General features: G+C 30.1%; 1 protein-coding gene across 12 annotated transcripts; it reads right to left on the bottom strand.

Moving 5' to 3' along the window:
• Positions 1 to 8,030: 8,030 nt before the first annotated feature.
• LOC130935519 (uncharacterized) lies at positions 8,031 to 11,870 on the bottom strand. 12 transcript variants are annotated; one of them, XM_057865300.1, is made up of 8 exons: positions 11,477 to 11,870; positions 10,977 to 11,124; positions 10,371 to 10,725; positions 9,630 to 9,757; positions 9,445 to 9,523; positions 9,032 to 9,072; positions 8,342 to 8,860; positions 8,031 to 8,237 (listed from the first exon to the last, which is right to left on the bottom strand). In XM_057865300.1, exons 3-7 carry the CDS (start codon positions 10,414 to 10,416, stop codon positions 8,687 to 8,689), a joined length of 468 nt encoding a protein of 155 aa, XP_057721283.1. In that variant the 5' UTR covers positions 10,417 to 10,725; positions 10,977 to 11,124; positions 11,477 to 11,870; the 3' UTR covers positions 8,031 to 8,237; positions 8,342 to 8,686. The 12 variants fall into 12 exon arrangements, 6 of the variants coding, with proteins under 6 accessions (XP_057721283.1, XP_057721287.1, XP_057721281.1 ...); XM_057865304.1 differs by having other exon boundaries at positions 10,386 to 10,725; positions 11,477 to 11,869; XR_009067902.1 differs by having other exon boundaries at positions 8,342 to 8,851; positions 9,445 to 9,757; positions 10,386 to 10,725; positions 11,477 to 11,868.
• Between the last annotated feature and the right edge of the window lie 11,119 nt (positions 11,871 to 22,989).

Here is a 22,989-nt window from a genome sequence, read left to right as displayed (position 1 = left end):
CAGAACTGACCGTCAAGCTAGTGACGTTAAAGAAGCGCTTGTCGGGAGGTAACCCGATAATTTCGTATCCTTCACTATTTCTAGTAGTAGTTTTTCTTAGTTATTTTATTTTTATTTCTATTGAGTTCTTACTAATTTTTTTATCATGCCCCACGCGATCGCGTCACCCCTGAATTGGCAAATATTTAAATTTGAACAGAGAGTTGTGCAGGCACGAGGCTGCACTCGCGCCCGGAGCATAACATGGGTCATGCGACCGCGTGACCGACGCGACCGCGTCAACTAACTAAAAACGCAATCACGCGAACGCGTGCCCCACGCGTTCGCGTCGCTTGCGCCACACTAGTTCGCCGCCCAGTTTTCTTTTTCTCTCTCTCTCCCAATCCTAATTCTCTCTTATTCTTTTATCCTTTTATTTTTCTCTCATCATAATATTTATCTCTTCTATTTTCAGCTCTTATTTGCTTGAGAACAAGCAAACCTTTAAGTTTGGTGTTGTTGGACGCTGCGCTTATTGGTTTTCTGGCACAAAAGGGAGGCAAATCATCTTCACGGAAGAGTACAACCTGAAGAATAAAGCGACCGCTAGGATAACTAAGGTGGTTGAGTTCCTTTCATTTTTATTCCTTCCTTCTTTTTTCTATGTTATGTTCTGGCTTTCTGCTATTTTGCTTTATTTGTTGCATGATCTTTTATTAGTTAGAATCATAGGATTAGTTTTCTTTTAATTTCTTTAATGCTGAAAAGATGTTTCATGTACCACTCACTGAACTTGAATCTAAAAAGAAAAGAAAAAGAAGTGATGTATTGCATGAGAAATTGAGTTAATTCTAAGAATAGTCTTATTTACTTAAATGTGGTTGTATTAATTGTAATTTTTGAATGCATGATATGAACAGTGCATATTTGAATTTGAATCAAGGGATGTTGATATATAAGGAACAGGAATTTAGAGAATTATTATGACTTCTCTGAAATAAACAAAAATTTAATCCTTGAAGCAAAAAAAAATAAAAAAAAATAAAAATTATTAATAATAAATAAATAAATAATAATAAAAGCAAGGTCCAAGGCTTTGAGCATCAATGACTAGGGAGGTCGGATATGATTAAAAGCTCAAAGAGTTGTTTCCCTAGTCATATGCTTGTGGTGTGACTGTGTCAAGTAATCCTTAAGACAAAACACTTATAGTCGAGACCAAGTGCATTTAACAGAGTATGCCAAAGGCTTTGAGCACCACTGTCTGGGAGTAATTAAAAGAAAAAATCAGAACTCAAAGAGAGTTCCCCAGTTAAGTGCTTGTGGTGTTTATGTGTCAAGTAACTCTTGAGACAAAATATTTAAAGTCACGGCTAGGCTCAAGGTGCAAAGCACCAAAGAAAAATAAATTAAAGTAAATGTTGATGTGTTCAAGGATTAAACTGAAATGTAAAGATCAGAGAATTCATAATATCATCTGGATTCTAATTCTGAATGACAATAACATTCTTGATTCAAAGGAGAATGAGATGCCAAACCTATTCAGAATTTCAGTTATAAACCCCACTATAAAAAGAGACAGGAGCTTAAACGAACTCTCATTCTCATGCAAATTCACATCATAAGCTTATATTAGTTTTGGTTGCTTGAGGACAAGCAACAGTTTAAGTTTGGTGTTGTGATGCGTGAGCATCTTATCTATCTTTTCCTAGTGAATTTGCATCTAATTTGTTGAGTTAATTAAGAATTAATTATATTTTAGCCACTATGGATGCTATTTTGAGTTTTGTGCAATTTTATTTATTTTAGATAGCATTCGGAGGGATTTGATGAAGTTTCTGCAGAGAAAAAGAAGACACCAAAGAGATGACTAGCGAAGATCGACGCGGACGCATGGCTCACGCGACCGCGCGGAATGGAGAAATCGCAATGACGCGATCGCGTGCCTGACGCGAACGCGTGGACTGGAATCTGCACAAATGACGCGAATGCGTGAACGACGTGGACGCGTCACATGTGCGATCTGCAAAAATACAAATGACGCTGGTTACGAATTTTTGGCTGTTTTGACCCACTTTCCAGCCCAGAAAACACAGATTAAAAGCTACAGAATGGACAAATCAAGTGGTCCCCAACCATCAACTGAAGATCTGTTAATTAATTTGAATTTAAATTCAAATCTTATCTTTTAGGAAAAGATATTATTTTTAATTTTTTATTTTAAACCTATTAGGATTAGTAATAAATAGAAACTCTGTACATTTAGGCAGGCATCGGATTGTTACCAGAACCCTTATTTTTTCTTCTCTGAACCATGAGCAACTAATCCTCCATTGTTAAGGTTAGGAGCTATGTCTATTTGTAATGGATTAATTCGTTTGATCTTTCTAATTTATTCCATGCTTTGATTCATATTTCAATACTTGTTTTCGCTCTTTATTTTATGAATATGGGTGGAACGGAAGTATGACCCATGTTCTAATTGAGTTCTTGTAAAACTTGGAAAAGCTCTTTACTTGAACAACAGCTTGAAAACATATTATCCTAAATTTTAATTATTTGGATTTAATGGGATACGTGACATATAATCCCCTTATTTTTGGGTAATTAGAATTTTTGTGGCATATAAACTGAAAATTGATTTTTACCCTCTAAATGGAATTAACTGACCAAGGAATTGGCAGTTAATGAATTTTAGAGGAGACTAGGAAGGTCTAAGGAATTAGGGCCTAGTCACATATAGTTTGCCATGAAATTATATCTTGCATGATTAAATTAGTTAGTAATAAAAATTAATCCGGAAAAATAGATAACTCTGAAACCTTAACTATCTTCTCATTATATTATTCCCAACTTATTTATTTATCTGTGTTTAATGCTCTTTGAATACCAAAACACTCTTTTCTACTTGCCTAACTAATCCTATCAAATACTATTGTTTCTTAATCCATCAATCTTCGTGGGATCGACCCTTATTTACGTAAGGTATTACTTAGTACGACCCAGTGCACTTGCCGGTTAGTAAGTGTGGGTTATAAATTCTGCATCACTTGACACTAACATTCGACACTAAATTCACGGTATTCAGCAATTTCTTTGTAGTGTATTATCACCAATATTATTACTATTATTAATATTATTTTCAATATTATTATTACTATTATTATATTACAAATTTTTTAAGGCTAAGAGTACATATATTCTTACAATTCTACATGGTTATTCGATTGGCACGCACGGACGCACCATTACTATTTACATTAAAGTATGATCTTATGTAACATTGTAACTTTTAGTACCTCATGACCGTACTAAAAGTTCAGGTATTACTTACCTCTAAACCTTTTTTATTTTATGCTATCTTTATTTAATATCGAGCTTTTGCAAATACAAATCAAAACTTTAATTAAGAAAACGATAAGTTTACTCTTAATCACTTAATCACAAAGATATATATATATATATATATATATATATATATATATATATATATATATATATATATATATATATATATATATATGTATGTATGTATATTTATGTAACATTATATACATAGACTTATCTCAGGATTTTCAAATACAAGTCCTATCCCTCTGTGGACTAGTCGTGGCTCCTTGTCAAGGGTTTCCTGAACCTGTCGCTGAAACAAAAGATTTGTAGGGGGGTGAGAACGTCGTCCTAGCATGTTCTCAGTAGAAAAAGTGAATACCGTAAAAATATAGAATAAAATACAAATAGCTAACTCATATCGCAAATACAATTTTCTTTGTTAAACCCTTATAATCTTTCCTAAGTCTTACCTAAAGCTATTTAAAGCTCTTTCTTTAAATCACGTTAAATAAAGTCACAGTCACATTATCAATTCCTCATCCTTAAACAATATTTCTTAATTACCGGAATATCTAAGTAAGCCAGCATCGCAAATAATATACTTAACCCAAACCACAAATATCAGCCCCACAACATTATTAAGTCCACAACACAAGTAAAATGTCCAACCAAGCATACAAGCAAGTCACCAAGACAACAGCACAAGCACAAATAAACAAAGTAAACAACCACAATCAAATACAAATGCGCAAACAATATGATGCATGCCTGTCCCTAGCGCATGTCATGAGCTCATGAGTCGATTGTCTACCCACAACTCGACGTTACTCGGAGTGAACTCCGAATATGGTTCCTTTACTGTGTTAGTTTGATACCTTGGCATCACGGCTACCCGTGTCAGTTAGGCTTCATCATAATAGCATTTTAATGTGTATCACAATAAGAAACAATGCTATCAGTTGGCAAACATTCCCGCATTAGCAATCTCATGCTATCAGTTAGGCAGACACTTTCGCATTAACAGTTTGGCGCAAGGCCCGTTTAACATATAATTCTCAATTATTTATTTAATTCTTTACTTCCCTTTTCTTTTTCTCTAAGTATCCTTTCCATTCTTTAATTCCCACTTTCTTTCCTTTTCATTAAGCCTCCGCTTCACCTTATAGCTAAGCATACCTTCGCATCACCAAGAAACTTAAAAGTACCTCCCCATCACCGTAAAATTAGGCGTACCTCCGCATCACTACTTAGCTTTAAACATGTCCTAGGGATAACCTACACACCTTTGTTTAACTAAACTCTTACATTTTGCCAAATTTGGATATATCCTTTGGTCTAAATCAAGTTTTACCACGTTTGGATTATAATTGAATCCGATAGCCAACTTAATAAAATCTGCTGGTGCACTAAAGAGAATTCAAAAAAAAATACAGCAAGCAGCTCTGTATTTGATAAATCTGTAATAAATTCAATTCTAATCCATTACTTATAAATTTTGGTGAGGATACGCTCAACACCACTAAGTTCTAGAACAAATAAATTTCAGACTCATAGCACCTTGTTTGGTTAATTAAATGTCAATTGGAAGTGCTATTCTGTTTTTAGTAGTTGGTTCTGAATTTTCTGCAAATATTCTCGCTTCCAAGAGACATAACTAACTCTACAAAATAGATATGGATATGAACTTTTTACTCAATTAAAGTAGACTTACAGATCTTTAAAACCCTATTAAAAGCAACTCAAAATGCCAAATAAATCAAAAGTTATAGTAGTTGAAAGGTGACACTGCAGAACCAGAAAACCAGAAAATTCTGCAGCAACCACCAAATTTAAAAAATTCACATCTTTCAAACCACTTGATCAAATTCCCTGAAATTTTTATAGAAAAATTTTGACTTCTTGAAGTTTGACATAAAAATAATTTAGATAAAAAATCATGTCTAGATTGTTCCCAATTTTTATTTTAATTTGCTGCCAATTTTGTAGAAAATTCTGCATTAAATGATTTAACAACCCTTCATACCAAATTCTATATTCAAGCCTAAAATTTCTCTAAAACCACAATTCCAACTTTTTTTTGACTAATCAAAGTTATCAAAGTGTTTAGCACAATCCTAGGAGTTCATACTTATCAATTCACCCTTTTCACAAGTACACATATACTTAGTTGAACATGTACTTTTCTACACTATCATAAATAGAATTTCTTTCCATAGGAGCTCAACATCAATCATACACATAATAAATCATCAATCATCATCATTCAAGCACACAATAATTCACCAATCCATAATGAACCATCATTCATCATAATACAACCAGCAGCAACTATGACCATATCATCATCAATAACAAAATCATAATTTACAAATATACATATAACTCATCTAATCACCCAATTCTTTACAGCACCAGCAATTCTACCAAAACTCACTTCCAGCATACTCAAACATACTCACATTTACTAACAATTTTCAACTTTATCAATTCTCATTAATTGGTCATGCATAGCATTTATAAATCATTTATAATTATTCAGTAAGCTTTTTGGCATTCTTAATTTCAAAACTCTTAATTTCAAAATGAAGCCCTCAATTAGTTGAACTCCAAAATTAAACCCTCTTTTGTTTTGAATTTGCAGCAGCGGTAACACCCAGTGCAATCGGGATAGCGGCAGCAGCATCATTTTGGAACAACAGCAATGCTAATCACCTCCGGCAGTGGCAGTAACAGTAGCTCTGATGCAGAACCGGGGTAGCAATAGTAGCTTGTCTTCTCCAGCGGTGATCCTTATAGCAGCGCCACAAGTTCTGTTGGATTGAGAGAGATAGGGTTCAGTCATGGTGGAGTGAAGCAATATTCAGAAACGACGATACTCACAACAGCAGCAGCTCCAGTGGCGTCTCCTTTCACTCTTGACAACGACTACGACGTGGCGGCAGCGTTCCCAGGCCCCACCGGTGCGCCCTCCCTCTTTCTCACGCTCTGCCTTCCTCTCTTAAGCTCTCCCTCTTCTATTTTCTTTCTCTATTTTGTGTGTTCTTGATGACCCAGAAGAAGCAAGAAGGAATTATATATGGAAGAATGAGTGGTGAGGAGTGAAAGAGCGTGGTTGAGGGAGTAAGGGATGAGTGTCACTGGGAGTAAGTCATGGTGATGGTGAAGAGGAAAAGAACGCGTGTTCTTAGTGAGACTGAGAGTATAATTAGTGTATGTTGCTAGTTTTAGGGGTCAGAAAAATGCATACTAATAGTATAAAAATTTTACAAAATTTTTAGATTTAAAAATAATAATTTAGAATTTAATTATGATACCAAAAATTATTTTAGGGACACATAAAATTTAATTTATTCACATACTAACAAATTTAAACAATTCTTTTTTAGAATAGTAACAATTAAATTAATCGTCTTTTTTATAGTAAAAGCCAACTATAAAAAAGATAATTTACACGATTGCTCTGGGTTTATTGATTCTTTGGTGTTAAAAATTCGAGATATCATATCTTAGAAATGGCATGTTGATCTTCGGTTGATTTTGAGAGATGCAAATACAGTAGCAGACATAGCAAAGACTGCAATGAGGACCCTTTCTCCGCAAGTGGAGCTTCCATTGCCTTGGAAGGAGTTTGAGAGTAGTATTCAGCGGGACTGTCTTTCTTAAACAATTTCTTATTTATTTTTTTTCTTAGTTGTTTATTTTCTTTTAAGTCACAAAAAAAATCATATTTTTTATAAAATAAAAATTTAAAATTCAAACCATTCCTTACTCAATTTAAATTATATAATTTTTGACTATTTATAAATTACTGAAATTTTAATTTTAATTATGCAAAATATTTCATTAATACGAAATTATACACAAGAATCCTAATTAAATGAAACTCAAATAGTTATAAAATCAATTTAATTATGTCTAATTAAAATAATTCATAAATAATTTAGTCAAACTAATAAAATATGTCATAAATAATTTCAAAAATTCGAGTTATTATATTTTACATGGTTTAATTTATGCTCTTACTATTGTTAATCATTATTTAAAGTCATTAGATTAATGAGTTGAGTACATGACTATTTCATGTAATTTGTATTGTTATTGTCATTGTTATGCCCAATCGTTGTCGCTCAGGTCTCTGCTCGGCTTCTCCCTCTTCAAGTTTGTGCTCTCTCTATCTCTAATTTTGATGCAATACAAAAAAAATTACTTTTAGCGGTCATTTATTTTATTTTTAGCGGCAATAAAAATAGCCGCTAATACATTTACTGACAATTAGACATTAGCCGTCTTATGCTTTGTCGCTAAAAGGTTTTAGCGGCAATTATAACATTTGCCGGTAAAGACCTTTTTAATGGCCGCAAAAAGTAGGTAACTTTTAGTGGCCATTTTCTTGGCAATTTATATGGTCACGGAATGTAATTCTAAAATTGCAATGTTATTAACTTTTAGCGGCCATTACTATTGCCGCAAAAATCTATTTTACTGGCAATTTATATGGCCACTAAAAATAATTCTAAAATTGTAATATTATTTACTTTTAGTTGTCATTACTATTGCCGCTAAAATCTTAAAGACTTTTTTTAGTTATATTATACTTATTTTCTTAGAAGTAATAAACTACTTTTTTTTTCTAGAATCTCAATTATTTGTGCCAATAATTATTATTATTATTATTATTATTATTATTATTATTATTATTATTATTATGTTGAAATTAATTACTATAAAATGAGATATTTCATTAAACTCAAAAATTGATACACAAGTTTCTCTTGAAAAATAATAACTCATGTTACAAATCTAAACAATAAAAAATGCTACAAGCTTATAACTATGTTACAACAAATTAGGCTATAAACCAATCCTAGTGACAGATCCTAAGACACATTGCCATGACATGAAAGGTTGTTGCAAGCATTCCCAACCTGTAGTATCATTAATACAGAAAATTAAGAATACAACATTATCATCTACAATTTAATCAGATTTTGTATCACAGAACAAAGATATTAAAATTGACGATGCATACCAATACCATGTCTTTACTTCTAAATTACGTATCCGAAGCTTCTCAATTTTCATTCATTATTTCAGACTGGTCTGAATCTTCTTACTACCAACACGAGCAGCGATCAATTCGTTGTTGACAACAACATCTCTCCAAATTCACACGAAAAAAGACCCATCACTGATCAGACAGTTGTATTCTGGTAGAGTTGGAGTGAATGAAGGTGGAGAATCAATGGAGAGAGAGGCTAGATTGTGTAACCGCGGAATACAAGGCCCTGCAGATGCAAGGTGGTGGCTTTGATGCAACAACACAAGCCAGAGGAGGAGGAGGAGGAGAAGAAGCAAGACGCAGTGCCAAGACAGTTCATGGATCTTCGATTGGCCACAAACGGTGCTGAGATCGGAGAGGAGGCTTCGCTTTCTTTGTCGGAGAAGTCCGAGTCTCCAGAGAAGAAGAATGGAAACAGTTATGATCAAGAAAAGAATAGTAGAGAGAATAGTCCCTCGGCTCCAAGAAATGTTGATCAAGCTGAAGCCACTATGAGAAAAGCCATAGTCTCTGTTAGAGCTAGATCAGAGGCTCCAATGGTATGTCAAATTAGTTATGTTATTGCAAGAGAGGGTTGTGTGTTAAAAACATAATGAAACATGTAAATATTGAAAGTGACCAAGTGCAATGATTATATAAACAGAAGAGATAGAACATTACCTTCCAAAATCCTCCCCACCAAAACCTGTAAAGCGCAAGAACTGAAGCACAAAATATATGCATGCATAAAAACAAATGAGATACATGAATAAAAATAAATAAACTCAGGGAAAAAAATAAGTAAAGAACATTCAGTTATATATTGTACAATAAGTGGTTTCATCATCACAAACTAATTTTACTACACAAAAGAAGATAGAGGAGTCTAAGTTAGTCGTCCATTATTGATGGTCTCAACTCTCAACTTATGCAAGTGATCATAAAGTAAATACAAATTGGTCATAAGATGTTATTGAAAATCAATCTACTTTCCCTATTTTGCAGGAAGTGAGAAAATAACCACGAAGGGAATAAACAACATCTAGATATGAAAATTCTTATTGAATGGCATGTATAATACAGAAAATTCTCACTCTCAAGAAGATGATTGCTATAAAATTTCTCTTTGTCGGATTGGTGTTTGTTAGGACATATAACATTTGCTTTGTATGCCTGAAACAAATGCAAATAATTAAAAGGAAAACAAGTAACCTGGAAATGAAAAAAAAAAAAAGAAAAATCAATTTCACTAAATATGTGCATAAGAGCCTATCTGAACCATGAGTAACATTTCACAGAGGGTCCCATTGCCTTTGTGCAAGACTTCATCTGGTGACATGAGTATAATAGTAGCAAGGGAGCAAATAAAGGGATGAACATAAGTTGTATATAAGTAATAAGTTGCCACTGCATCAAAAATAAAATAGGAAGTCATTGTCTGCAGTAACAATTCAAAATAAACAAAATAAATAAATGAATAAAAAGAGAATTCAAGAAGCCATCATTGGCAGTGACAATTAAAATTAACAAAAGTTAAATCAAAGTAAAAAGTTATTTTAAGTAAAAAGTTTATAAAATAAGAAAGTAAAAATTTAATAATTTTTTAATCAAAGTATTGAGATTTACAAATGAAAGCAATTATAAATCAATAGCAACATTTCACAGCAACTAACCAGGAGTTATAGTAGCACATTTCACAGTAACATTATACATACAGCACACAAAATCTTTAATAAATCAAAAGGGTGCCTAAACATTATACAAAAAAAGGTTATTAGAAATAAGAGAGGGAGTGATGACTAAAAGTAGGATAAGAAATCTTCCACGAGATACAAACAAATCAGGCAAGAAAGATAGTAAAGAAAAGTAGAAACATTAAAACAAAAAAGCATGCAACAAAGCAGTCCGATTTCTATACAAGCTACTCCAATTTTTATAGAACTTCTATGGAAGACTGACTAATGCAAAGCACAAGGAGATTCCTAAAATATAAATCCAAGTAGAGAGCAGAGACAAATACCTACATATCTCTTACCTAAAAATAGGCTCTCCACAAGTTTTGCCATTTTAAAACTTAAAAATCCAAAATGAATATACAACAGAAGCAGTCTCAATGGAAATATTTAATCTGGTAGCCCATGGTAGTTTGTTTCCAGAATTTCAATGGAGATAGGTTGATAGAGAACCGTTGGAGACATACTCGTAAACTAACAGGAGTTCATCACTGTCATCAGAACTGCAGCCATACAGCTAGACCAGATTCTGATGGCGCATGAGACTTAGGATCTCAACTTCTCTCATGAATTGCTTTTTTGTCTTCTCCTTCTTTTCATGGAAATGTTTGATTACTACCTCATATCCTTGTGGGAGCTTTCCTAAACAGAATTGTAATTTTAATTGTAAAAATACACAATATAACTCTAAATAAGTTACACTATAAAGTAATGTCTCTTGAAACTTAAAACTAAACTCAAATTATAAAGTCAAAGAGAAAGTATTATTGCAACCATTCAGCACCTACCAAACAAAATTAAGCCACACACTTAAAACTAAACCACTAATTGAAGTAAAAAATTGCTTTGAACACAAAAAAAAAATTAAAAATTAAATATCCAACATCTCTTACCATAGTAAACACTCCCAAAGCCTCCTTTCCCAACATAATTCTCGAAATGGTTAGTTGCTTTTGCAAGGACATCATAAGAAAATATTTGGAATTGTGACTTCATTGAATCCCAGAAAAATGCCAATGTCAGAGTTTTCGGACTTGTAATCTAATTATCACAAAATAAATAAATAAATAAATAAATAAATAAAGAGAATGCAAACACTTGAACACCAAAATTAGAAGCATGAAGAACAGAGCAATATAGGATAAACAAACATTTAAACCAAAATCCAAATATAAACGGAAAAAGCAAGAAAGAACGGCACAAGCAAGCAAGAACGGAGAAGACAGATCAAACAAAAAATTAGGATCTGAAACACTTGCACACTTCGATTTCAACTTGATCTGCCAGATTGATTAGGATCAAGCAAGCAAACAGAGCAAAAGTAATAATAGAGAGAGAATCACATGCTTCTTAATTCAAGCCAAAATTGAAAAAATAAACCGAAAATACCTACCACGGCGACGATCTTGTGCGTCTATGCGCAAGAACGGAGGCGGTGCAAGTGGCGGAGGTGTAGTGTTTCAACAAGAGCAGCACAGTGGCTGGAAGACCTTGGCGACGTAGATTTGAGACGAACAAACGATGAGAGCAATGCGGATCTGAGGCAGATCGGATGGAAATGAAGTCCAAGGACTCGTTCGCGGAGGAGATGTGTTGACGAAAAAGGCGCTTTCTCTCGAACTCATAGGCGGAAGAGGAGCCTTTGCTCGATTCCAGAAACCTTGGGAACTGAAGCGGCGATGCCGACGGCAACGAGTTTAGAGTTTCGGCGGTGGGCTCTCTCTTCTATATCTGTTTCAGGCAATCTCTCCTCCTGTTTGTTAATTAGCCCATTGTTATGAAAAAAAAAAGGTTTTAGTAAGAAAACTAGTAGCCATAAAACTATGGCCAGTAAAAATTTCTAACTAAAAGTATTTTCTATGTATTTTTTAGTGGCAATAATAATAATTGCCAGTATAATATATATTATTAGTGGTAAATATATAATTGCCATAAAAACACAATTTAAATAAAACAAACAACAACCATTAAGCTATTGCTGCTAAAAGTTAGTCGCTAAAACTAATATTTCTTGTAGTGTTATGTGTCTCACGCGAAACGCAAACATTGTTGCTCGCTTGTCCTCTTCGCCATCACTTCCGTTTAATTGCTCAACATCATCTCCTTGCGAACGTTTTTGTTGGGCCGTCTTTTCTTTTTCAGTAAACACTTTTTCATTGCTTCTTCAATTCTAATTTTTTTATGAAATTAATTATGATTAATCTATACTTTTTTTGAGTTAATTATTCTTGTTAATTTATCTTATTCTTGATAATTCTTTTTCTAAGTTAATTTTTTAAAAATAATTTTGTTGATTGTTGATGATAATTATTAATTATGACTTTTGAGTTTGTATTATGTATATAATTGTTAATTGTTAATTTTGTATCTTGAGACTTTATGTATCCTTGAGTTGTTGATGTGAATAGAAATTTTGTGTAAATTTGTGTTCAATAATCAATACTTAGTTATTGACTGTATGTAATTTGTATAAGTTTGGATTCAGTAATTAGAAATTTGCGTAAATAGTGTCTAAAACTAGTTTTTTTTAGTAGTGAAACATAATGTATTTGTTAATTATATATGATGAGTTTAGAAAACTCTAAATTAATTTGATGATGAACAAACATTATTAATATATTTAATTACAAAATTGTCAATCTGTATTTTAATTCATACTTATTGAATTGATAATTTTGTTGCTTTAAAGGTGATGTATATTGGGCATAGAAGCAAAATTAAAGCCCAAATTGTGCAAAAAATACATTCAGCCTTGTATAAAATTGTTATATGAATTGTGGCTGAATTGTTGTGCTTGTTCGGCTAAGAAAACCAACTTGAAGCCCAACTTAGTGTTTGGTCCGAAATCAAGAAAGGAAATGGGACACAATATTTTCTTTACTCATTTAACTTGATAAAATCCATTTCCTTTAATGCTGCATGCTTTAACGGATCCCACTTTTACTTTTTGGTGAAATTTAAATTTTCATTAAGTAGAGTTAATGCAGACCTTGAAACTATGAAAGAAAAAGAGAAATTGATTTGATGGCATTGAATGCTGATTCACGGCATTAAGCAAGAAAGAAGCAAAATTAATTCATTTTAATTTCTTCATTCAAATCACATTGAAAGTTTTCTCTCTTCTCTCTTTTCTCTCCTCTAGCTTCAGTCACTTCACAGCAATTATGAAAGAAATTTTGAGCTATCAAAAGAAAGTGAAAGAAGCTAGTGTAAAAGCCATTGTGATGATGGCATCAAGAAAAAAAAATCTGAAGTGTGGTGTGACTAAGATCTTTACCACAAAAGGCAAGATGTGGTGAAGTAATCTTAAGCTCTCCATACTCTAAAAAGGAAAAAGATCAACTCGGTCAGAGGAAGAAGATTTTTGGAGGCATGACTTGTCTTTACTTTTGATCAACCACCATAGGAGGTAGCTACAGTAGCTACGTGATGGAGGATGCAAAAGTTAGAGCAGATGAAGCTGTCATCATCAAAAACTCATTAAGGGCTAAGAATCCTTCTTGGAGTGCAAGTCAAGATAGATGGCTCGGATTGATGAAGTTTGGTGACAAGGGAAGACACAGAGGTAATTGCATGTTGGGTTTTACATTCGGTTATCTCTCCTTTCTCTCTGGCCGGACCAGTTTTGCATGAAGAAGAAGAAGTTTAGCTTGGTTCAACAGTTTCAACCGTGGAGGCTTCCCCTTTTATAAATAAGGGAGAACAGGTAGGGTTTGAAGAAAGAAAAAGAGTGAAAGCACAGTGTTCCTATAACTACCTAAGTTAACAGAAGTTCTTCTCCTTCAATATTTTCTATTTTGTAATTTTCTGTTTAATTTTGTCTGTCTTGAGTCTCATGGAAAAAGGCAAACAGTGAAGTTTGTAAGAAAAAGCCATAGAGCGAAAAAAGGGAGAGTGCACAAAATTAAAAAAAGTCATAGATGTCCTTAGAGGTCCTTTGTACATCTGTGTTGTGTATCATGATTCTGTGAAAATTCCCTTGCAAGTTGGGTTAGCACTCAGCAGTTGAAAGCTTGGTAGTTGACCAAGTCAAATTCAGGATTGGGGTTAAATTCTGGACTTATCCCGGATAGGAAGGGTAGTTCCTAGGAAAAATTGGTGTTTGTAATCAAAGACGATTATAGTGAAATTCCATCATTGTTGTGATGGAAACTAGATGTAGGCTGCATTGCACTTAGCAGCTGAACCAGGATATATCTTGGTGTAATTTTCTCTCTCTTTTACTCCATTTCTGATTCTGTTGCATAGGAGACAAAACTGAAAAATATCTCCTGACTGGTCACGAGACAAAAAGAAAAAGTCTCTTGACTAAGCACGAGACAAAAACAAGAAATATCTCCTCAAGTGTTTTAAAGGACAGCAAGAGTTATTAAGCGAAAAAAGGACTAAAATTCAACCCCCTTTCTCTTAACCACTGATAAACTATCAATATACATTTTAATTTTTTATAATCATAAATTTTAATATTTGAATTTGTAAATTTTTAATAATAACTTATAGACAAATTAATCTGTGAAATTTTAAATTTTATTAATTTAGAAGTCATTAATTTTAATTATTTAAAATTTTATATTAAATTTTTTATTATTTTATTTTATATTTAATTAAACTTATTTTTCTACTATTTGATCTTAGTTGGACCATTAAACTATCGAACTAATCATTTGATCGGTTCAATAATCAGTACAATTCTCACAACCTTAATCAAAGCTCACCAAAATTCTAATGATGTGAATGAGAATTATGAAGAGGTTGGGAACCGGTACCTCATCATAAACCAAATACATGGATCAAACGAACTGAATGCGGATCAAGACCAAAGAAAAAAAAAAGGCTTTGATATATAGTGCCTAAACAAAATAACGAGAGGCTTGACCAAATTAAACAAGATAGTCCATGGTGGTGGTTTGTAAACTAGACCAACTAGTTTAAACAACCTCGTTTGTCAATGTGTGCGTGACTGTGTGTTGTGTGTTGTGTGTATATTTATATTTTATAGTATAATTGACTTTGTAAAAGGTCAACATTTCGGGGGAACTAGGACTACTTTTGCAAATAAAACAAATAGTATAATACAGTGAGCATTAAATTAATATATAAAAGTCAAACATTCTAATTATAATTATTTATCTAATAATAAACAGGTGAACTTTATTTTATAATACTCTGTCTAAATTGAAACATGATTAAATTGTTAGCCAAAGAGAAAAAAAATAAAAAGAGTGAGACATTTAGATAAAGACGTCTAAAATATTTTTTTAAGAATATTTTTTAATAATTAAAATTTAATACATATAATTAATTAAACCGTGTTATTTTTATTAAAATTAGGTCAGACAAATTAATTTGACCGAAAAATAGTAAATCAAATCTTGAATTGATATAAATTAATATTATTTTTTTATAAAAAATGACTACAATATCTTTATTATAGAAAATAATTAAAATATTTTATTATATAATATTAATTTTAAAAATATTAAATTCTAGCCCTTTATTTCTTCGTCGTTATAAGGTTAGGATTTAGTGTTTTCAATATATATATATAATAAGAATATTTTAGTCATTTTTTATAATAAGAATATTGCAGTAATTTTTTATAAAAAATAATATTAATTTAGTTTGATTTAAGATTTGATTCATCATCTTTTAGTCAAATTAATTTGTTTGGCTTAATTTTGATAAAAATAACACAATTTAATTAATTATATATATTAAATTTTAATTAATTTGACTTAACGATGAATACTATTCGCCAATTAAATTAAGAGACTTTGACCGAGACTAACTATATGTGAATTGCGAGAAGGCATGCCGAGTCAGAGGAGACAGCCTGCAAATTTCAACAGAGGACGGCAATACAATAAAATATTATTATTGGTTAATTAATTCATATTAGACAAATTCAGACTAGCATACATATCTACTACTGCTACTAGTATATTATACTCTCCTCATATATAAATACCAATACCAATGTCAAATTCTCAAAGTAGTGGGAATATGATCATGGAGACATCACGTGTAGAAGGAAGAAGAAGGGAGGTGCAGTTGCAGGGTCCAAAGCCTGCAGGCCTAGAGAAGATGATGAAGAAGAAGAAGCAGCCGGTGATAGTGCATTTGAGGTCTCCGAAAGTGATTCACGTGAGGCCTCAAGAGTTTATGGCTCTAGTGCAGCACCTTACTGGCAACTCTACCACTACTGCACCCAAGCAGAGACAGCAATATTTTCTAGATTTTCTATGACCACCACAAAATTATTTCATACTTACCTAATCAAGCATCAGTTCCAAGTATTTTTAAACGCTGCTTGAAATTGAATTTTATGTTGTATGCTTTGATCCCATTTAATTTAATTACATAAAGGAAACCACTATGCATTATTGTAAATGGAACATCTATTACCTTTTTCTAAGGTGTAATATTTACCTACAAAAATAATTCCTTTTTTTTCTTTGGTCTTCAAATAATTCTTCAATTTACAACATGAATGATACTGTACATATTTTTCCATTCATACAAGAAGAGCGTTCTGAAATCACTGGACCAAATGGAGGTGGCCGGCCCAATTGAAAAATTCCAAACAAAAATGTTATTTGTTCTTTAAATTTCAATCTTTAATCAATTTTTTAATTAAATAATATTATTTAATTAAGATTAATTAAAAAATATTTTTATGAACTATGATAGATATCTAGTTGCACCATAAAATTAAAATAGAATTACAAGTTAAATTGAGTTAATTTAAATTATATTTTAAATTATAATAATGTAGAAAAAGGAATTTTGCTAACAGTTTTGCAAACACTATTGATTAGCTAGAGGCAATAATTAAGCAACCAAATAAGATGTCAACACTATAATGTGAATCTAAAACAATTAAGCATAAATTTGCTATTAATAAAAAAAATTAAAATGAAAGATTTTTTTTTCTTCAACTAAAAAACAGTGGAACTCAATTTGGATTAGTCAATGAGTAAATACTATGCAGCTCCACGTTATCTCGGATGATAATATTTTTCAGTGGAATAAGAGTAGGAATAAAGTGAACCATTTGAAACTTTCCATGAACCTTAAAATCATACCAAGGAGTCGCACAAATCCTAAACTCTTGATTTTCACGATCATAGTAGACAATACAACGGAACTTACAGAATACTGAAAAACGGGAGTCCAAGATTTTCTATCTCCATGTCTTTCCATCATCCACATTGAGATAAGCAGCTCATTAAAATACATAAAGCAAAGAAAACCCCTGAATTCTAACATGGCGCCTGTACCTTGACCCTTGTAACTGCTCCATGTCAAAATTGAAAGTCCATATCGAGGCATTTCCATCAACATCTATAATAATCCAATGAATTGCCCCGTTAAAATAAGTAGAATGATTTAACACATATCTCAAATTCTTGGGGTAATCTACCTCAATGTTTATCCATGTTGATATTCCAACTGTGTGCATTTTAATAACCATACGATGATCATGTTCAAAGATATAGATTTTCATTGCCTTGTATTGGTTTGTTTTTGGGTGAAAACCAAAACACCGATATATTTACTCGCACGGTGTCAAGATTAGAGGTTATTTTGGAAGTCTTATGAACTCACCTGTTATTGGGTTGCAAACAAGTGAAATGTCTCTATCCATTGAACAACTCAAGTATAAAAGACCATTACAAGAAAGCACATCCACATAAACTCTTCTACCTTGGATTGATTTGGGATCAGGCAGAGGAATCTCAAATTTAGGATCAAGTTTTATGCCGGTGCTACTATTGGGTTTCAAGACCTCAAATAAATTGAGGCATAATGGATTGTTTTCCCTTTTATGGCATTTAATTCGATCATATTCAACAAGGTGAAAGTTTCTTGAATTTTAGCGTCGAATTATGGCAGCAGGAGATGTATAAGTAAAAAGTAACTTGACAAAGTTTAGATCAAAAATCAATATGTTCCAATACTTACAAACACATTTACAAATAAGATCAGATTTTACGGAAAGTCTAACAAAAATGTCGGTAATTATATGACTGAAAGACTATCAAAATAAGACCTTCGTATTTGGGGTTTCCTGGCAATTAAGTACAAAATAATTTAGAGAAAAAAAAAAAGAGAAATTCACGGTGTTGTTTTGTGTTACTCCATGAAAAAATAAAATATGACTTACCTTACCTAGCATGCAAAGAAACATTGGAAGAGAGATTTCATCATTTTTTTCATCACTCTCACGTGGTAAAAATTGTTGGGAGAAGGCAGACACCTAATTATTGAAGCAAAGTGAAGTTGATGCTTTCAAGGGGAGTATACTAATTTGTAAAGAGACTTCTAAATAAATTCTTTAAAAAACCACAAATAATAGCATTGGCCACATTATTTTCTGTTTTTCAACTATCCTTAAATCAAGGATATATACAAATGCAAACGGTATAATTAGATATTTATCATAATTTATTCTTTAATCAAAATAATTATTTTTAGATATTACGTCTCAGATATGCTTTTATATATTTAAAATTTAAAATTATATCTCACAATATTTAAATTTAAATTTAAACCAAACAAAGCAAAAATAACAAATTAAAATTAAGCTCTAACTAAATTAAAATTAAAATAATACTATCAAAATTAATTTTTTTATTTTTAAACTGATATATATATTCTTTTTATTCTAACATGAGTTAATACAAGCCTAAATAAAAGAATCAAATTTACTCATTTTATATTCATATATATATATATATATATATATATATATATATATATATATATATATATATAAAATGGATGAGATAGATGAAACAACTTAATGATAATAACTTAAATCGACTATAACATGACATGATAAGGGTATAATAGGTACTGTAGGCAATAATAAAAGGTTAAGAGTGGTATCAGTTGTTATAAGGTAGTTATGAATTTAGGTAGAGTTTTCATATATTGCTACATAATTGCTTGATTAGGACTCCATCACTACCTATACATATCTTTTATATGTATCATCAAGTCTAATAATTATTGGTTCAATTCAATTTACAATTGCTTTCACAATATTTTAAAGTAGTATAGAATTCAAATTAGATTGAATAATCATGGTATTTTTTTGGAAGTTAGGCCAATAAACTAAGGGGTGAATATGCATATAGATGGATTTTGAGAGATGTGTATTGATTTGTTGCTATTGGTTTTGTTGGTTTTTGGTTATGGATAAACTATTGTTTTTGTCTAGGAACCTTATACCATTATCTCCATAAAAAACAAGATTATTTTGATAAAATTATGTACACTCTAAAAATATACTAAAAGTTTTTAAATAATTTAAATTCTAAAAAAAATATTAATAAAATAAATTTTGATTAATTTTTTTCATTTGCAGAACCAACTATAATATTGATGAGATATGAGATGAGTGAATATGAATTTTTTTTCTATCTGATGCAATGTTGAGTAATAAAGAAAAAAAATTCATATTGATAAATATTATATATATAATATGAGTTCATACAAAAAATTCATTTAATTCAACCTACTTTATCATGTATATCGCGATACATAAATTCATTTATAATATAGTTATTGTAAACTAACACATTTTATATTGTAAACTAACACATTATAAAATGTTAATTCGACTCTTCTGAAAAAAATGCTCAAAATATGAATTGGATAACAAAAACTAAATATTTTTATTAATTTTTTATTTTTATTAGTTTTTATTTTGTTGTAAAGCGAACAATAAATAAATTTTGAGTTCTTTATTTCTCTTGTACTTTTTCATTCATAATATTTAATTATATCTTTATCTCTATTATAATCTTTATCGTTATAGTAATAATAATAGTAATACAAATACAAATAAAATTGTCCTGTTAGGGTTTTGTGTGAGAGAGTGTGTGTGAATATTTAGTAAATTTTTTTTTTTTGCAGAGCCACTATAATATTGATGAGTAGTGGATATAAGATAAGTGAATATAAAGATTTTGAAATTAGTCTTTAAAATTAAAAAAACGGACATTTTAATTTAAAAAAAATAATGTATAAAATTATTTTTAAAATTTTATTCTGATAGACAAATATATTTTTAATTTATTTTTTGAAAGAATAATTATCTAAATTAGTTTCTAATAATTTTAAAAACAAATATTTTAGTTTAAAAAAATTAATATACAGATCAATTTTTAATATAACATAAAATAAATTAAATTACAAATATATGTTAAAATATAAAATATACATTAAAAATAAATTAAATTATATATATTTATATATAAATATATAGTAGTTGATTTTAATGTGTAAAGAATTGTTTTAATAGACAATTTTTATATTATTATGAAATAAAAAAAAAACTAAATACACAAGAAATGGGATCTACCGAACAAGAATATTCCGAAGAATGTAGATTTCTAAATCTGATTCATATAATTTGTAAATAAATTTTTAAAAAAATCACAAACTATAGCATCGACCACATTATTTTTCTATTTTCAATAATCAAATCACATAATTTGTAAATAAATTTTTTAAAAAATCACAAACAATAGTATCAGCTACATTATTTTTTTATTTTCAATAATCAAATCACATCTTGGGAATAGGATCAAATTAACCTTAAGTCAAGAATATATACAAATTCAAAATACTAAAATGAAAAGAATGAAGTAAATCAAAATTTAAAAAAAATAAGATAAAATTAGATAGAAAAAATCACTTTAGCTCATTAAAAATGACTCATTTAATTTTATATGCGCATTTTATACTTTATATCACAAATAATGCTACAATAATTTGATAAGTAGTATTTATATATTTCATATTAGGTTGAGAGAAAATTTAATCATAAACCCATAAATAAAAAGTCCAATCCTTTAAATAAATTAAAAATATATTAATTTTAAATTAAATATTCATAACAAGTAAAAATATGAACTAACCTAAACTGAGGCTCACCCAAAAAACATGTTAAATACAGTTGTTAGACATGCTTCGATTTTCAAGGAAGTACCATTTCAGTTTAAACTTCAAATTGCTTAATTTTAATTTGTTTGATTTTATTTTTAAATTAAATTTAAATTATATAAAACTTTTGAATTTTCAATTTTTCCTAAAAAAAATGATAAAACTAACATAAGTTAACACAAGACTAAATAAAAGTATGTAAATTCTCAAAAAAGAGCTAAGGTTGCTTTTGATTTACATTTTGATTTTTGGTATTTTTTATATAAAATTTTGTAAAAAAATAAAATAAAAATAAAAAATATAATTTTATTATTTTTACTGTTGATATATTTAATTTGTATTTGTATTTTTTATTTTTTTATTTTTTTATTTTTAAAATTTTATGAAAAAATTAAAAATCAAAATAAAAAATAATTTTTTTATAAAATCTAAAAAATAAAAAAAATATTAAAAATAAAAAATAAAAAATTAAAATACAAACCAAAGGCACCTTTAGATTTCATTTCCTGGTGGCCCGTTCTTAATGATGATGGAAGAAGGTACAAGAGATTTCAAGTGTACAAGTTGCAGTTAAAGGTTTTTTCCGAGCCATGTATTAGTGTGTTCTCTATTGTGTGTGAGATTTGGTGTAACCCAGAATATTAAGCAAAAATTAATAGTTAATTGCCCATTTTATACAGCAAATCGCTTGAAGAAAGAGTTACTTGGCTCATGAGTTCGATAACATCCATTTTTTTTTCTCAAGTTTTTAGGAGAATTACACAAGACAGAGCAGAGACCAAAGTGCATAAGTTCTTTAGAATCGCTCCTAGGCTAACCTGTGCGTCGAGCGGGATCAAAGTGCATAGAAATTGAGTTTAGACCCAATAAAAATGTATGGAACAAATAAGATGTATTTGATTTTGTAAAGTGTAATAACATTAAATTCGATAATAATAAAAATAATGTTACACCGATTTTTAGTAAATCTGGATTAGTTCGATATTTAATTATTTGGGAGCGAAATCTACTTCTCTTTATGAGTACCAATTTTTAGTTGTACACTAAAAATTCTGTTTTTGGAATAATAAAAGAAAGAACTTAAAATATAAAAGTAAAATTTGAAACGACCGAAAAAAAAATAAATGAAAAAGATTATAAGAAAAACAAAATAAATGACTTTTAAATATAAAATAAACAATAAAATATTTCTGACATGATCAAATAACTGAGTTTAAATACAATGCATAAACATAAAAGAATATAAAGAAAGGAAAACTTTGTAAATAGAAAGTAAATTTGCAAAAAAGAAAAAAACTAAAAAAAATGTAAAGATAATGGAAGAAACTTTACAGAAAAATGAACTTTGAGTAAGATCAAAAAATTTTTGAAGATGTGAAATTGCAATAGTATTTTTTTGGAGAAGAATTCCAATCTTTATTTCTTTCATACTTTATCTATTTATAAGGTCTATCAACCAATCAAATTTCATCACGTGCTCCATATGCAAGAGAAACATATGTAAATGTTCCCACTATATGAATGATAGAATAACCATCTTCAACTATCTTAATTACTAATCTTCCTATTGTTTTGATAACGAAATCTTGCCATTGACATATGTTATCAATTAAACCACCTCGTTCATCGATAACCTTTTTTTGATGAACCCAAAATCCTGTTCGACATAATTTGAACAAAATGTTTTCGATATATTTTTACCAATTTTAAATTATTTTGAATCAACAATTTGCGCCTTGAATCAACGACTTCTAGCTTAAAAAAAAAAAATATGTCGATTCAATAAATTTCTCCTCTTCCTTTTTATTATTATTATTATTATTTTAAAAATTCAAAACATTTGAAATTCATAAATGACACCAATTTTTGGAAAACCATTCTACTCATTATATCCATTAAATGTGTGGGCCATCATGCACACTTTCCATTGATTCCGCATGTTCAACTACT

Source organism: Arachis stenosperma, chromosome 6 (genome assembly GCF_014773155.1).
Source record: "Arachis stenosperma cultivar V10309 chromosome 6, arast.V10309.gnm1.PFL2, whole genome shotgun sequence".
NCBI classification, from domain to species: Eukaryota; Viridiplantae; Streptophyta; class Magnoliopsida; order Fabales; family Fabaceae; genus Arachis; species Arachis stenosperma.
The sequence above is the reverse complement of the archived record's forward strand: the minus strand, read 5'-3'. Positions and strand labels throughout refer to the sequence as shown.